Source organism: Trematomus bernacchii, unplaced genomic scaffold, assembly GCF_902827165.1.
Source record: "Trematomus bernacchii unplaced genomic scaffold, fTreBer1.1, whole genome shotgun sequence".
NCBI lineage: Eukaryota > Metazoa > Chordata > Actinopteri > Perciformes > Nototheniidae > Trematomus > Trematomus bernacchii.
In genome coordinates this window covers 1-16,097 of record NW_022988020.1, presented here as the reverse complement: position 1 = coordinate 16,097, position 16,097 = coordinate 1, and the positions used below count along the sequence as shown (strand labels likewise).

General features: G+C 45.8%; 2 protein-coding genes across 2 annotated transcripts; both read left to right on the top strand.

Annotated features, from left to right (window-relative positions):
• Nucleotides 1–111: 111 nt before the first annotated feature.
• LOC117472231 (rho GTPase-activating protein SYDE1-like) lies at nucleotides 112–4,489 on the top strand (the record flags this gene model as incomplete). Its single annotated transcript, XM_034117400.1, is given in 7 exon segments — nucleotides 112–238; nucleotides 442–530; nucleotides 532–618; nucleotides 1,517–1,763; nucleotides 2,401–2,471; nucleotides 2,473–2,686; nucleotides 3,265–4,489. Coding segments are annotated over 7 exon segments (1,014 nt in total), but the record flags the coding sequence as incomplete, so codon positions are not given.
• A 3,908-nt stretch (nucleotides 4,490–8,397) lies between these two features.
• On the top strand, nucleotides 8,398–12,001 carry LOC117472233 (involucrin-like; the record flags this gene model as incomplete). The annotated part of the gene is given in 2 exon segments (XM_034117401.1): nucleotides 8,398–8,458; nucleotides 11,232–12,001. Coding segments are annotated over 2 exon segments (711 nt in total). The 3' UTR covers nucleotides 11,932–12,001.
• Between the last annotated feature and the right edge of the window lie 4,096 nt (nucleotides 12,002–16,097).

Sequence of the window (16,097 nt, the reverse complement as noted above, 5' to 3'; positions counted from 1 at the left end):
CCTCTCACCTGTCTCTCACCTGTCTCCCTCTCACCTGTCTCTCACCTGTCTCTCACCTGTCTCTCACCTGTCTCTCACCTGTCTCTCACCTGTCTCTCACCTGTCTCTCAGGTGGTGGGTCTGTACCGGCTCTGTGGTTCTGCCTCAGTGAAGAAGGATCTGAGGGACTGGTTTGAGAGGAACAGCTCAGCAGTCTGTCTCAGTGAAGACCTGTACCCGGATATCAACGTGCTCACAGGTAAGGGGACACCTGGGGGGTCTTTGGGTGGCTTTGGGGGGCTTTGAAGGGTCTTTCGGGGTCTGGAGGGTCTTTTGGGTCTTTGAAGGGTCTTTGGAGGTCTCTGGGGGTCTTTGGGGGTCTCTGAAGGTTCCTCTGTGTTCACCAGGTCCCCTCAGGACCTCCCTCTTTAATCAAACTCCTGAAGTCCTTCCTGTCCTCAGGTATCCTGAAGGACTACCTGCGGGAGCTGCCCTCCCCCCTCATCACCTCCTCCCTGTACCAGGTGGTGAGGGAGGCCTTGACCCTGCAGCCCCCCCCCGGCCCCCCCCACAGCCCCAGACCCCGAGCAGAACCGGAGAACCGTGGAGCTGCTGACCTGTTTGCCCCCGCCTGAGAGGGTGAGACCTGAACACCTGTAACACACCTGTAACACACCTGTAACACACCTGTAACACACCTGTAACACACCTTTATCACACCTGTAACACACCTGAAACACACCTGTAACACACAACACACCTGTAACACACCTGTAACACACAACACACCTGTAACACACCTGTTACACACAACACACCTGTTACACACAACACACCTGTAACACACAACACACCTGTAACACACCTGAAACACACCTGTAACACACAACACACCTGAAACACACCTGTAACACACAACACACCTGTAACACACCTGTAACACACAACACACCTGTAACACACAACACACCTGTAACACACCTGTAACACACCTGTAACACACCTGTAACACACAACACACCTGTAACACACCTGAAACACACAACACACCTGTAACACACCTGAAACACACAACACACCTGTAACACACCTGTAACACACAACACACCTGTAACACACCTGTAACACACCTGTTACACACAACACACCTGAAACACACCTGTTACACACAACACACCTGAAACACACCTGTTACACACAACACACCTGTAACACACCTGTTACACACAACACACCTGTAACACACCTGTTACACACAACACACCTGTAACACACCTGTTACACACAACACACCTGTAACACACCTGTTACACTCAACACACCTGTAACACACCTGTTACACACAACACACCTGTAACACACCTGTTCTATATCTATATTCAAGATTCAAGTCTGCATCATCATGTGCCCAGCAGCTCCAGTGTAGAAATGTCTACACGTACATGTATTGATCATCTACATGTATTGATCATCTATATGTTTGATAGTCTAATATACCACCTGTCCTACACCTGAATATGAACCCCCTGTCTCTCAGGCCACCCTGTCCCTGCTGCTGGACCACCTGAGCCTGGTGGCCTCCCTCAGCCCCTGGAACAGGATGACCCACCAGAACCTGGCGGTCTGCTTCGGCCCGGTTCTGCTCACCCCCACCCAGGAGGCCTGGAGGGGAGGGGGAGGGGGGGGGAACACAGGGGGGGGGGGGAAGGCGTTGGGGGAGGAGAGTGCGGTGGACTTCAAGAGACACATCGAGGCTCTGCATTACCTGCTGCAGCTGTGGCCAGGTGAGTCTCTCTAGGGTTCTGGTGCTGGTTCCTCTCAGCTAGTGCTGGTTTCAGACCAACTGGTCCTGGTTCCCCCTCAGCTGGTGCTGGTTCCCCCTCAGCTGGTCCTGGTTCAGACTCAGCTGGTCCTGGTTCCCCCTCAGCTTGTCCTAGTTCCCCTCAGCTGGTCCTGGTTCAGACTCAGCTGGTCCTGGTTCCTCCTCAGCTGTTCCTGGTTCCCCTCAGCTGGTCCTAGTTCCCCTCAGCTGGTCCTGATTCAGACTCAGCTGGTCCTGGTTCCTCCTCAGCTGTTCCTGGTTCAGACTCAGCTGGTCCTAGTTCCCCTCAGCTGGTCCTGGTTCAGACTCAGCTGGTCCTGGTTCAGACTCAGCTGGTCCTGGTTCAGACTCAGCTGGTCCTGGTTCAGACTCAGCTGGTCCTGGTTCAGACTCAGCTGGTCCTGGTTCAGACTCAGCTGGTCCTGGTTCAGACTCATTGTCAGCAGCTTAGAAACTGAAGACTGAGTGAGACGAAAGAAGACACAATACTGGTTTATCTTGATTAGCTTTACTGTTATAAACTGGTGTAAACTGGGAGGGTACAGCTAAATGTATTCTAATGTAACCTCCCCCCCGTCTCCCCCATGTCTCCCCCTCAGTGCCGACCAATCGAGTGCCATCAGACGACCACAGCGACGCCTCCCCCCCCTCCCTCCCCCGGCCTTACCCATAAACCCCTGCGGAAGAAGCAGCCTCGGCTTCCTGTGCTGCGATTGGCTCAGAGCCCCGAACAGGAAGTGGTGTCACGCCGCGGTCGAGACGCCCGGTTGGAGAGTCCGCCGCCAATCAACCGGTACGCCGGGGACTGGAGCGTCTGTGGGCGGGACTTCCTGTCCGGACAGGAAGCCGACTATGACGAGGTGGCAGGAAGCGACAGCGACGGAGGTAACTGTTGACATCACTTCCTGTTAAGACATCAGTGTAGCGTAGACTGGTACCATCAACACCAGTCCAGTCCAGTCCAGTTCAGACCAGTCCAGTCCAGTTCAGACAAGTCCAGTTCAGACCAGTCCAGACCAGTTCAGACCAGTCCAGTTCAGACCAGTCCAGTTCAGACCAGTCCAGTCCAGTTCAGACCAGACCAGTCCAGTTCAGACCAGACCAGTTCAGACCAGTCCAGTTCAGACCAGACCAGTCCAGTTCAGACCAGTTCAGACCAGTCCAGACCAGTCCAGTTCAGACCAGTCCAGACCAGTCCAGTTCAGACCAGACCAGTCCAGTTCAGACCAGTCCAGTTCAGACCAGTCCAGTTCAGACCAGTCCAGTCCAGTTCAGACCAGCCTCGGATGTGGGGAGGAAAGTGAGGGAGGAAGGTGAGGGAGGAAAGTGAGGGAGGGGGTCATGAGGCCCAGTATGGGGACCTGAGTGGATCTTCAGTAGATCCTGGGGGGAGCAGGTTAGTCTGGGCCGATGAGTCCCAGTTCAGAAAGAACCAGTGTGTGACTGAAACTCTTCTGTTCCAGGCAGCAGTGATGAAGAGGAGCAGAAGAAGAGGTCCTGGTCTTCATCAGCATCAGGACCAGGTCTTTATGTCGAAGAGTTCCTGGACTTTGACGCTCCGTTCAACTGTCGACTCAGTTTGAAGGACTTCGACACTCTGATCCATGACCTGGAGCGAGAACTGATCAACATCTGCCTGTAGATCCTGATGTTCCTGATGGTTCTGATGGTTCTGATGGTACCTGATGGTTCTAAGGTTCCTGATGGTTCTGATTGTTCCTGGTGGTTCTAAGGTTCCTGATGGTTCTGATGGTTCCTGATAGTTCCTGGTGGTTCTAAGGTTCCTGATGGTTCTAAGGTTTCTGATGTTCCTGGTGGTTCCTGGTGGTTCCTGGTGGTTCTAAGGTTCCTGATGGTTCCTGATGGTTCCTGATAGTTCCTGGTGGTTCTATGGTTCCTGATGGTTCTGATGGTTCTGATGGTTCTAAGGTTTCTGATGTTCCTGGTGGTTCCTGGTGGTTCCTGGTGGTGCTAAGGTTCTTGATGTTCCTATGCCGTCAAAGCAGATTATTTATTTCTTGATCCAAAGGTAAACGTAGCTCTAAACTGAAGGAGACATGAGGGAACTAATGTCGGTTCCCTCATCAGAACAGTTTTATTTTTATTATTGTTATTATTATTGTTGGTGCAGTGTGGACCCTCTGAAGATGTGAACGGGGTTCTGGTGGTTCTGGTGGTTCTGGGTATCAGGGTAGCATCCTCTCGGGCTGTTTACACTGCTGAAGCCATAATCTCTATTTTACTTGTTACAATTTTGAAGGGAACGTCTTGCAGAACCCATTGCGCTGCTGCTTCTCCTAGTCCTTCCAGGTTCTCCTTCCAGGTTCTCCTTCCAGGTTCTCCTAGTCCTTCCGGGTTCTCCTAGTCCTTCCGGGTTCTCCTAGTCCTTCAGGTTCCTGTTAGTCCTGCAGGTCCTAAAGGGTTCCTGTAGGGTTCAGGTTCCTGTTGGTTCTTCAGGTTCCTGATGGGTTCAGGTTCCTGTTGGTTCTTCAGGTTCCTGATGGGTTCAGGTTCCCCTGGATTCCAGCAGAGCGATGTGTTCTGCAGAGGTTCTTCAGTATTTTGCGGTACAGAGTGATGAAGGAATCCGTACTGAGGGTTACAGACAGAAGCTGTTTACTGTTTGTTTCTCATGTTTGTTGACAGTATTGTTTGTTGACAGTATTGTTTTGTTGACAGTATTGTTGTTTTGTTGACAGTATTGTTGTTTTGTTGACAGTATTATTGTTTTGTTGACAGTATTATTGTTTTGTTGACAGTATTATTGTTTTGTTGACAGTATTGTTGTTTTGTTGACAGTATTGTTTTGTTGACAGTATTATTGTTTTGTTGACAGTATTATTGTTTTGTTGACAGTATTGTTGTTTTGTTGACAGTATTGTTTTGTTGACAGTATTATTGTTTTATTGACAGTATTATTGTTTTGTTGACAGTATTGTTGTTTTATTGACAGTATTGTTGTTTTATTGACAGTATTGTTGTTTTGTTGACAGTTTTGTTGACAGTATTGTTTTGTTGACAGTATTGTTGTTTTGTTGACAGTATTATTGTTTTATTGACAGTATTGTTGTTTTATTGACAGTATTGTTGTTTTGTTGACAGTATTGTTGTTTTGTTGACAGTATTGTTGTTTTGTTGACAGTATTGTTGTTTTATTGACAGTATTATTGTTTTATTGACAGTATTGTTGTTTTGTTGACAGTATTGTTGTTTTATTGACAGTATTGTTGTTTTGTTGACAGTATTGTTGTTTTGTTGACAGTATTGTTTGTTGACAGTATTGTTGTTTTGTTGACAGTATTATTGTTTTATTGACAGTATTATTGTTTTATTGACAGTATTATTGTTTTGTTGACAGTATTGTTGTTTTATTGACAGTATTGTTGTTTTGTTGACAGTATTGTTTTGTTGACAGTATTGTTGTTTTGCACAGATATTAAGCACTTCTGTTGTTATTGACGACGATGTTTCTATGCAGATGAACCAAAGTGTTGAAGCACATTTCCTGTCTGTATGTTTTATAACCCGACCAAATATTAAACACTTATTATTATTGTTGTTTGTTTGTTATTAGAAGTCTAGTAGAAGTGAACAAATCTTAATGTTTCATCAGTTTCAGTTTCCTGAAAACAGAGGAGTTTACTATTTAAAATATATTTATAAGTCATCTTTGTGATTTGTAAAAACCGCCCTGAGGGGAGAACGTGCGGTCGTCCACGGCAAGGCACGGTCGTCCACGGCAACGTGACGCCGCTCGGGAACCGGAGAGAGAGAGACCATCGGCAGAAAGGAGAGAACATGAACCATACATCTAAATGTTCCCTCGTGAACATTTCTAGACTTCATTTACAGAAATGGATAAAAGCCGATCTGAAAACGATTAAACAAACGCCTGAAACCTGAGACCTGGCCCGCCCCTCCCTACATGCAGATCACGCAGACTGTTGGCCAGGGGGGGACCCTGGGGGAGACCCTGGACTACCAACCATGAAATAAAAAGATAAATAGTTTTTTTAAATAAAGTCCCAACTGTGTGCACAAACAAGGTTCAAGCTTCAAGCTTCAAGGTTCTTTATTTGTCATACGAACATAGCTACAGTGTAGTTAGGTCACACAGGCTCCTCCGACAGAGCAACACAAAGGGGGGGAGTCTCCCTCCGCAGCCGGTTGGCGTAGTTTTGGCACAATTCCGTTGTACAGACCGACGTTAACAGCAGCCCTGTCTGCACACGGTGACCGACTGGTTTTAGTCCTGAAACTGTCTCTGAGTCTGGTGGTTTTAGTCCGGATGCTGTCCCTGAGTCTGGTGGTTTTAGTCCGGATGCTGTCTCTGAGTCTGGTGGTTTTAGTCCGGATGCTGTCTCTGAGTCTGGTGGTTTTAGTCCGGATGCTGTCCCTGAGTCTGGTGGTTTTAGTCCGGATGCTGTCTCTGAGTCTGGTGGTTTTAGTCCGGATGCTGTCTCTGAGTCTGGTGGTTTTAGTCCGGATGCTGTCCCTGAGTCTGGTGGTTTTAGTCCAGATGCTGTCTCTGAGTCTGGTGGTTTTAGTCCGGATGCTGTCTCTGAGTCTGGTGGTTTTAGTCCGGATGCTGTCCCTGAGTCTGGTGGTTTTAGTCCGGATGCTGTCTCTGAGTCTGGTGGTTTTAGTCCGGATGCTGTCTCTGAGTCTGGTGGTTTTAGTCCGGATGCTGCGGTAGCGCCTGCCCAGTGACGTGCGGTGAGGTTCATGGCTGGTGAGGCACTGACTCTTTCAGAGTCAGATTTACAAATATTATATTTTGACCTTAATCGAAATATTCGGTTATTTTCAAAAGCTTTTTTAGTCTGATGCTTCGATTAATTTTAAACAGACCGTTCAACAAAAGGATACCCAAAATCTAAATATTGGATTGTTCTTTCTTAGTAAGATCCCATTTTCATTACAGTTGTGGTCTTACCTTGACTTGAAGATGAAGTCCATGCTATCCTTCTGGACAACAATCTCTATTACTGTTTTGTAAAAGTCCTCCTTATCTTCCTGTAGTTTCAAAAGTCTAGTTTGTTGTTTGCGGTAGAATAACAGTAGCAACAAGAACCTGTGGGCTCACGTGTGCCCCCTGCAGTGCGGCAGAGGTCATGGCTGCCTCTCCTGGTGCTTTTTTCATAGCCGTTGTACGATGAGACCAGCGAGCCTAAATATCATATATACGTGAAATAAGTTATTTAGAGACTATGGATGGTGAGGATAAATGTAATAAAGGGATCTACAAACATTACATTGGTGACCTACAGTGAGATGGGAACAGGCATGCGCTTAGGGCCCGCTTTCCAGCCAGTTTCTGTGGGGTGACGCATTCTGAGGTGAGGCAGATCTCATCTGTGCCTCACCTCAGCCCACAGTAACTGGCTGGAGCGCGCTCACAAAATAAGTGGCCGCGCTAAATTAGTGCCCGTGCTCCAGCAAGTTACTGTGGGCTTACGAGAGGCAGAGCTCGTCCCTGCCTCACTTCTCATTGCTCCCATGTAGTTGTAGCGGAGCTCGGCCAATTTGCTGATTTTGACTATAAAAAGCGATTGGAATCAAACAGAAATCACACTGACAACACAGATCAGTGGAGACATTTTATTATTATTACTAATTAGTTTTTCTTTAGTTGTTTTTCTGTTACATTGGAGTATGACAGGTGAGGCTCTGCCTTCCCTGCCCCCACTGACTGCACGTCGCTGCGCCTGCCAGACGGCAGCAGACAGAACAGTTTGTGGCTGGGTTGATGGTGGTCTTTTGTAATCCGGAGGGCTTTCTTCCTGAGCCGCTGAGAGTAAAGGTCCTCAAACCCAGCTTTCTTTGCACTTTACTATCATTTCTCAAAAGGGAAGAAAATGAATTGATCAGTCATCCTGTGCATCTGGCTCACGTGACTCTGGCTCCAGGTTCTGCAAAACCCAGAGAGAACCCAGAGAGAACCCAGAGAGAACCCAGAGAGAACCCAGAGAGAACCCAGAGAGAACCCAGAGAGAACCCAGAGAGAACCCAGAGAGAACCCAGAGAGAACCCAGAGAGAACCCAGAGAGAACCCAGAGAGAACCCAGAGAGAACCCAGAGAGAACCCAGAGAGAACCCAGAGGTCCTGTTGCAGACAGATTGAGCCCTCAGTGCGGTCTGACAGGACTCAGGTGAACCTGAAACACAAACCTCTTTTCTAAATAAATACACTGGATTCAATCTGAGTTTTACTTTCATATGTAATGTTAGTTTGTGAAGTAGAAACAGGTCATGTTTTATGTGTTTAATTTGATCACAGTTGTTAAAGTTTTAAATATAACTAGTGATTAAAATAAAAAAGTGCCTGCCAGTCAAGTCTCAGGACTCTAAAATCCCAGAGCTCCTCATCCTTACGTCACGGCTGGACCGCTAGCTTCTCTCTGATTGGCCAAGGGGTGATCAGCTGACGCATCTGAGCGCTGATTGGCTGCTGTCCTCTGTGGAGGCGGTGCTTGTGGAGCACGGCTTCTCTGCTTAAAATGGCTGCAGAATGTGACGGAAATAAAACAAAGTGAACAAAAAGAGACGAAGAAGAAGAAGCGGGTTCTGCAGGTTCTAGGTTCTGCACCGGGAAGTCCTGCAGGGTTTCTCTGGGTTCTGCAGGTTCTGCAGAAACAAAGTTTAGATGAACATCAGGTAACTGCGCCATTGCTTCTCTTTATTGATGTATGTATTTATAATCTGATGCAGTTTGAGCATCAGATTATAAAAACATCCTCCCCCTAACTCCGAGCTCCAGAACTTTATTCATCATTATAATGTCTTCTTTTCTTCCTGTTTGAATGTCTCAGATCCTTACTGTCGGGAACATAAAGGGTTAAACCGGTTATAAATGTCTGTCTAAAGTATGTCATGCTGTATTTATTTAGTTGTTTAAACAACAACAACAACAGTTTCTCTGGTGCTTTCCTAAACTGCTCACTACATATACTTGTATCAGAAAGTAAATAAATATCATCTTTATTTAACGCTTCTCTCGCGTTAGGTCATACCCCCCTTCCCATGCTATTTTCGGTCAAAATTGACCGGTGTGTTTTGCACAGTGATATCTCTGGAACCCCTTATCCCATTTTGATGGTTGACATCTCATTTGAACAGTCAAAGCAAGTAGAATCAAGGGACGACAGACAGAATGACACCAGGGGTGAATTTCATATTATTTTTGGCAGTAAGTTCAAAGATAGTGCTTATTTTACATTAAAAAAAGTGTGTGTGTGTGTGTGTGTGTGTGTGTGTGTGTGTGTGTGTGTGTGTGTGTGTGTGTGTGTGTGTGTGTGTGTGTGTGTGTGTGTGTGTGTGTGTGTGTGTGTGTGTGTGTGTGTGTGTGTGTGTGTGTGTGTGTGTGTGTGTGTGTGTGTGTGTGTGTGTGTGTGTGTGTGTGTGTGTGTGTGTGTGTGTGTGTGTGTGTGTGTGTGTGTGTGTGTGTGTGTGTGTGTTACACCACATTTTCTATGGCGGTCAATTCTGACCGAAACCTCAAGGGTGTTTCACTGTTGAATAAATCACTCAAAATGCAAGCGGTGATCATCGAGTGTATATGTTCAGAGGCCTAGTGTGATAATAACTAATAATATGAGGATAACATAAGGTATTGAGGCAATTGGATGAAAAACACAATATTTATGATTAAAACAAAAGTCATTCGGTCACTTTTGACCCGAAACGCAAGAGAAGGGTTAAGAATATCATCTGTGGTTATAAAGCGAGTAAAGATAATGCAGTACTTTATATATATATATATATATATATTACTACATCATGCACCTCATCATGCTGTAGATATATGTAGATATATATATATATATATATATATATATCTGACTGACTTAGTTTTGATATTAAAAAATAAATAAAAATATGATTTTGAGTTTCTGATTAAAATACTTTGACTGTAGTTCAATGCCAGCATGATGAGGTGCATGATGTAGTAATATATATATATATATATATATATGTATATGTAATATATATATATGTAATATATATATATATATATATATATATATATATATATATATATATGTATATGTAATATATATATATATATATTATATAGATATATATATATATATATATATATATATATATATGTATATGTAATATATATATGTATATGTAATATATATATGTATATGTAATATATATATGTATATGTAATATATATATGTATATGTAATATATATATATATATGTAATATATATATATATATATATATATATATTACTACATCATGCACCTCATCATGCTGGCATTGAACTACAGTCAAAGTATTTTAATCAGAAACTCAAAATCATATTTTTATTTATTTTTTAATATCAAAACTAAGTCAGAGAACGGTTCTATCAAGTTTATTTATTAAGAACCTGAAGCTGGTTCCCTGTCAGCAGACCACTGAGCGCAGAACCCTCAAAACACTCCAGAGACCTGCAGCTTCATGAGGTCATTTACATAGAACCATCAGTACCGGTTCTCTCTTTAGGGTTCTGTTCTCCACCTGAACCCTGTTCTGTGTCTTTAGGGTTCTCCACCTGAACCCTGTTCTGTGTCTAGGGTTCTCCACCTGAACCCGGTTCTTTGTTATTATTACATTTAACTTGTTAGACGCTTTTATCCAAAGCGACTTACATACTCAATACTGTGGACAATCCCCACAGGAGCACAACGACATGCGGTTCTCACCTGTTCTGGACCCTGTTCTGTGTCTTTAGGATTCTGAACCCTGTTCTGTCTCTTTAGGGTTCTGAACCCTGTTCTGTCTCTTTAGGGTTCTGAACCCTGTTCTGTGTCTGCAGGGTTCTGGACCCTGTTCTGTGTCTTTAGGGTTCTGAACCATGTTCTGTGTCTGCAGGGTTCTGAACCTTGTTCTGTGTCTGCAGGGTTCTGGACCCTGTTCTGTGTCTTTAGGGTTCTGAACCATGTTCTGTGTCTGCAGGGTTCTGAACCTTGTTCTGTGTCTGCAGGGTTCTGAACCCTGTTCTGTGTCTGCAGGGTTCTGGACCCTGTTCTGTGTCTTTAGGGTTCTGGACCCTGTTCTGTGTCTTTAGGGTTCTGAACCCTGTTCTGTCTCTTTAGGGTTCTGAACCCTGTTCTGTCTCTTTAGGGTTCTGAACCCTGTTCTGTGTCTGCAGGGTTCTGAACCCTGTTCTGTGTCTGCAGGGTTCTGAACCCTGTTCTGTCTCTTTAGGGTTCTGAACCCTGTTCTGTGTCTGCAGGGTTCTGAACCCTGTTCTGTGTCTGCAGGGTTCTGAACCCTGTTCTGTGTCTGCAGGGTTCTGAACCCTGTTCTGTGTCTGCAGGGTTCTGAACCCTGTTCTGTGTCTTTAGGGTTCTGAACCCTGTTCTGTCTCTTTAGGGTTCTGAACCCTGTTCTGTGTCTTTAGGGTTCTGAACCCTGTTCTGTGTCTGCAGGGTTCTCCAGGGGGCTCTGTCTCACATGATGCCAGTGGACATGGCGATGAGGTTCTGTCTGGCCGGTTCTCCTCCTCTGGGTTCCTTCCTGTTAGAACACTGTTCCCCGCTGAGGCCCTGCCTGTCCTCCGGTCTCCACGGCGACGCCTGCACTAACACCACGGTAACCAGGAGGTCAGCGGTCTGTCTGAAGAAGAAGAGGAACGTTGTGTTTGCGGACTCTCGGGGTCTGGCTCTCGCTGACGTCCACGTTTATAACGAGGACGAGGACCAGCTGCTGACGGAGAACCAGGACCTGAAGCTGAGAGACAGGACAGGTGAGAACCAGCACCTGAGAGACAGGACAGGTGAGAACCAGCACCTGAGAGACAGGACAGGTGAGAACCAGCACCTGAGAGACAGGACAGGTGAGAACCAGGACCTCAGAGACAGGACAGGTGAGAACCAGCACCTGAGAGACAGGACAGGTGAGAACCAGCACCTGAGAGACAGGACAGGTGAGAACCAGGACCTCAGAGACAGGACAGGTGAGAACCAGCACCTGAGAGACAGGACAGGTGAGAACCAGCACCTGAGAGACAGGACAGGTGAGAACCAGCACCTGAGAGACAGGACAGGTGAGAACCAGCACCTGAGAGACAGGACAGGTGAGAACCAGCACCTGAGAGACAGGACAGGTGAGAACCAGCACCTGAGGTGAATCCCATTGAGATCATTGACCTACTGCAAGTAGGTTCCACATGAATACATATAAACATAACAGAAAAACAAAAAGGACATCATACAGCATCATTACAGCGACTACAGTTTACATAGCTAGTAACATTTACAGGTTCCAACAGTTTCCGATTGGATAGCATCTATCCTTGCTTTAAAGACATTTAGTGGAACCAGATTGCTCAGACTGTTCCAAGACAGAGGAGCTGCGCATCTAAAAGCTATCTTCCCTAAGACAGTCCTAGCAGTTGGCACATTTAATAAAACCACAGCATCTCAGGCAGTAGCCACTTACAATTGGCCGTGAGATCAGGGAGCAGATGTAGGATGGAAGTTTCCCTAACATGGCTTTATATATAAAAATGTACCAGTGACTGAGCCTCCGTACAGTTATGGCGCATTTCCATTGCAGCGCGTAGCTCGCTTTAAGCGTGCCGTGTCGTGCCGTCCCCTTTTTTGGTTGTGCTTCCACTAGGCCTCGTTCCGGCGCGGCACGGCGCGGGGCCACTTTTTCCCCTCTTTTCTGGCCCTAGAAAATTGTGGTTCTATCGGGGCCAACAAACAGGGCTGAGTCGGGCTGAGTATGCTAAACTAGAGAGAGGAGCGCTGGCAAGAGGGCTAGAACTACAACAAGATGGACATATTTGACCGTGATTTAATTGTAATACACGTTTCAAAATGATGCCGAAGTAACAACATACTGATACCGGTTAGTAAAAACCATGAATTAATGCTTTGTCAAGTCTGCAGACAGACGGCAGGCGAAAAACCTTTTAAAATTCGTGTTTTTTCTAGATGGAGATTGGCTAAGCTAACGCAGTATATGCCCCGACCGTCCACACTCACAACAACGGCCTATACAGACATAAATTAAGCAGCGACTGTATTCACCATGACACAGGCAGTCTGTGGTGTGTACTTGTTTAACTTTTGTCGAGTTTCTGAACATATATAAGGAGCTGTGAGCTCTGAGTGCTCACAGCTAACGGCTGTGTTGTGTTTCTGGATTTCTCATTGAAGATGACGTCACGGCTCCGCCTACACTGCGTTACTACCCAGTTCCTAAACTGTAATGGAAGCGCAGCATGAAGTGAGTCGGCCCTGTTAAGGCCCAACGCGGCCAAGCCGTACCGAGCCGTACCGAGTGTGGCCGAGGCCGACCGTGTAGTGGAAATGCGCCATTAGTGAAGGCAGACCAGCCCTTGCATACAGGGTACAGTGATGGGTTAATGCTTTACAGTTTGTCACAAGTCTCAGTGCGCTGTGATACGCAGCATCTAACTTGACCAGGCAATTGGCAGGTGCATTCATATAGATCAGATCACCATAGTCCAGCACAGGTCAAAAGGTCACAGAGCCTGTTTCTGGCCTCGAGCGAGAAACAGGACTTGTTCCTGTAGAAGAAACCTAGCCTAACCCTCAGTTTGTTAAGCAGGTTATTGACCTGAAGTTTAAAAGAGAGACAATCATCAAGCCAGATACCAAGGTATTTGTAACAGGTAACCACTTCAAGTTTTATTCCTTGCATAGTCACAATATCTAAAACAGGCTCTGGTGTCTTTTTAGCTTTAGAAAAGAGCATTACCTTGGTTTTATCAACATTTAAAAGAAGCTTTAGTTCAGAGAGCTGAGTCTGAATAATGTTAAAAACAGCCTGTAATTTAACACCAGCCTCCTTAATGGAGGGACCTGCACAGTACATCACGGTATCATCCGCATAGAAATGTAAAGTAGCTTCATCCACATTTTCACCTAAACTATTGATGTAGATGGAGAATAAAAGAGGACCTAAAACAGAACCTTGAGGAACACCATTAGCAATGTTTAACCACTCAGAAGACAGCCCATCAAAGTGAACACATTGGGACCTTTCAGAGAGGTAGTTCACAAACCACCCACTGCATGGCTGGATAAGCCAATACTGAGTAGCCTCTGCTTTAAGATGTGATGATCGACCGTATCAAATGCTTTGGAAAGGTCAATAAATAGAGCTGCACAACTCTGCTTATTATCTAAAATACTTGTAATGTCATTCACCACCTTCATTGTTGCAGTGATGGTGCTATGTTGCTTTCTGAAGCCTGACTGATGTTTAGACAGGATGTCATTGTTACATAGAAACTCCTTTACCTGTTCACTCACTAGGCGTTCAAGAACCTTAGCCAGAACTGACCATTTAGAGATTGGCCTATAGTTATTTAAAACAGTTGCCTCCCCTCCTTTCAGCAAAGGCAGGACATAAGCTGACTTCCATACTTTAGGAATTGTGTTTGTGCTGAGGGAGAGGTTAAAAAGAGAAGTGAGAGGTGGAGCAATACAATCTGCAGCTATCTTTAAAAAGAAAGGTTCCACGTTGTCCGGGCCGGCCGGTTTCTTAGGATCTAACTTGTAAAACTGAAAGGGTTTTCCAGAGCACATTGTTCAGAGTCACAGACTGTGGTGTTCACAGAAGCAGAGTTAGTCACAGAATCAAACAGAGAGCCACAGGACACAACATGCTCATTAAAGCAATGTAACATGGTGGCCCTGTCCGATATAGAGCCAGATGCTGTGGTAAGGCACGGAGGTAGCTCATTACGGATCTCACCGGTGGATATCGATTTTATGGCTTTCCAACATTTCCTAGGATTATTTAGGTTTTCTGTAGTAACTGACAAATAGTACTTTGACTTAGCACTTTTGACATGTGAAGTGAAGCTATTCCTTAGCTGCCTAAAACGCAGCCATTCTACCTCTGAGCCTGATTTCCTAGCCTTTGCCCAGGCCTTGTTTCTCTCATCAGGAGACTCCTTGTTTCTCTCATGTAGGAGACTCCTTGTTTCTCTCATCAGGAGACTCCTTGTTTCTCTCATCAGGAGACTCCTTGTTTCTCTCCTGCAGGAGACTCCTTGTTTCTCTCATGCAGGAGACTCCTTGTTTCTCTCATGCAGGAGACTCCTTGTTTCTCTCATGCAGGAGACTCCTTGTTTCTCAAGGCAGGAGACTCCTTGTTTCTCAAGCAGGAGACTCCTTGTTTCTCAGCAGGAGACTCCTTGTTTCTCTCATCAGGAGACTCCTTGTTTCTCTCCTGCAGGAGACTCCTTGTTTCTCTCATGCAGGAGACTCCTTGTTTCTCTCATGCAGGAGACTCCTTGTTTCTCATGCAGGAGACTCCTTGTTTCTCAAGCAGGAGACTCCTTGTTTCTCTCATCAGGAGACTCCTTGTTTCTCTCATCAGGAGACTCCTTGTTTCTCTCCTGCAGGAGACTCCTTGTTTCTCTCATGCAGGAGACTCCTTGTTTCTCTCATGCAGGAGACGCCTTGTTTCTCTCATGCAGGAGACTCCTTGTTTCTCTCATGCAGGAGACTCCTTGTTTCTCTCATGCAGGAGACTCCTTGTTTCTCTCATGTAGGAGACTCCTTGTTTCTCTCATGCAGGAGACTCCTTGTTTCTCTCATCAGGAGACTCCTTGTTTCTCTCGTGCAGGAGACTCCTTGTTTCTCTCGTGCAGGAGACTCCTTGTTTCTCTCATCAGGAGACTCCTTGTTTCTCTCATGTAGGAGACTCCTTGTTTCTCTCATGCAGGAGACTCCTTGTTTCTCTCATCAGGAGACTCCTTGTTTCTCTCATGAAGGAGACGCCTTGTTTCTCTCGTGCAGGAGACTCCTTGTTTCTCTCATGAAGGAGACGCCTTGTTTCTCTCATGAAGGAGACTCCTTGTTTCTCTCGTGCAGGAGACTCCTTGTTTCTCTCGTGAAGGAGACGCCTTGTTTCTCTCATGAAGGAGACTCCTTGTTTCTCTCGTGCAGGAGACTCCTTGTTTCTCTCATGAAGGAGACTCCTTGTTTCTCTCATCAGGAGACTCCTTGTTTCTCTCATGAAGGAGACTCCTTGTTTCTCTCATGCAGGAGACTCCTTGTTTCTCTCATGCAGGAGACTCCTTGTTTCTCAAGCAGGAGACTCCTTGTTTCTCAAGCAGGAGACTCCTTGTTTCTCTCATCAGGAGACTCCTTGTTTCTCTCCTGCAGGAGACTCCTTGTTTCTCTCATGCAGGAGACGCCTTGTTTCTCTCATGCAGGAGACTCCTTGTTTCTCTCATGCAGGAGACTCCTTGTTTCTCTCATGCAGGAGACGCCTTGTTTCTCTCATGCAGGAGACTCCTTGTTTCT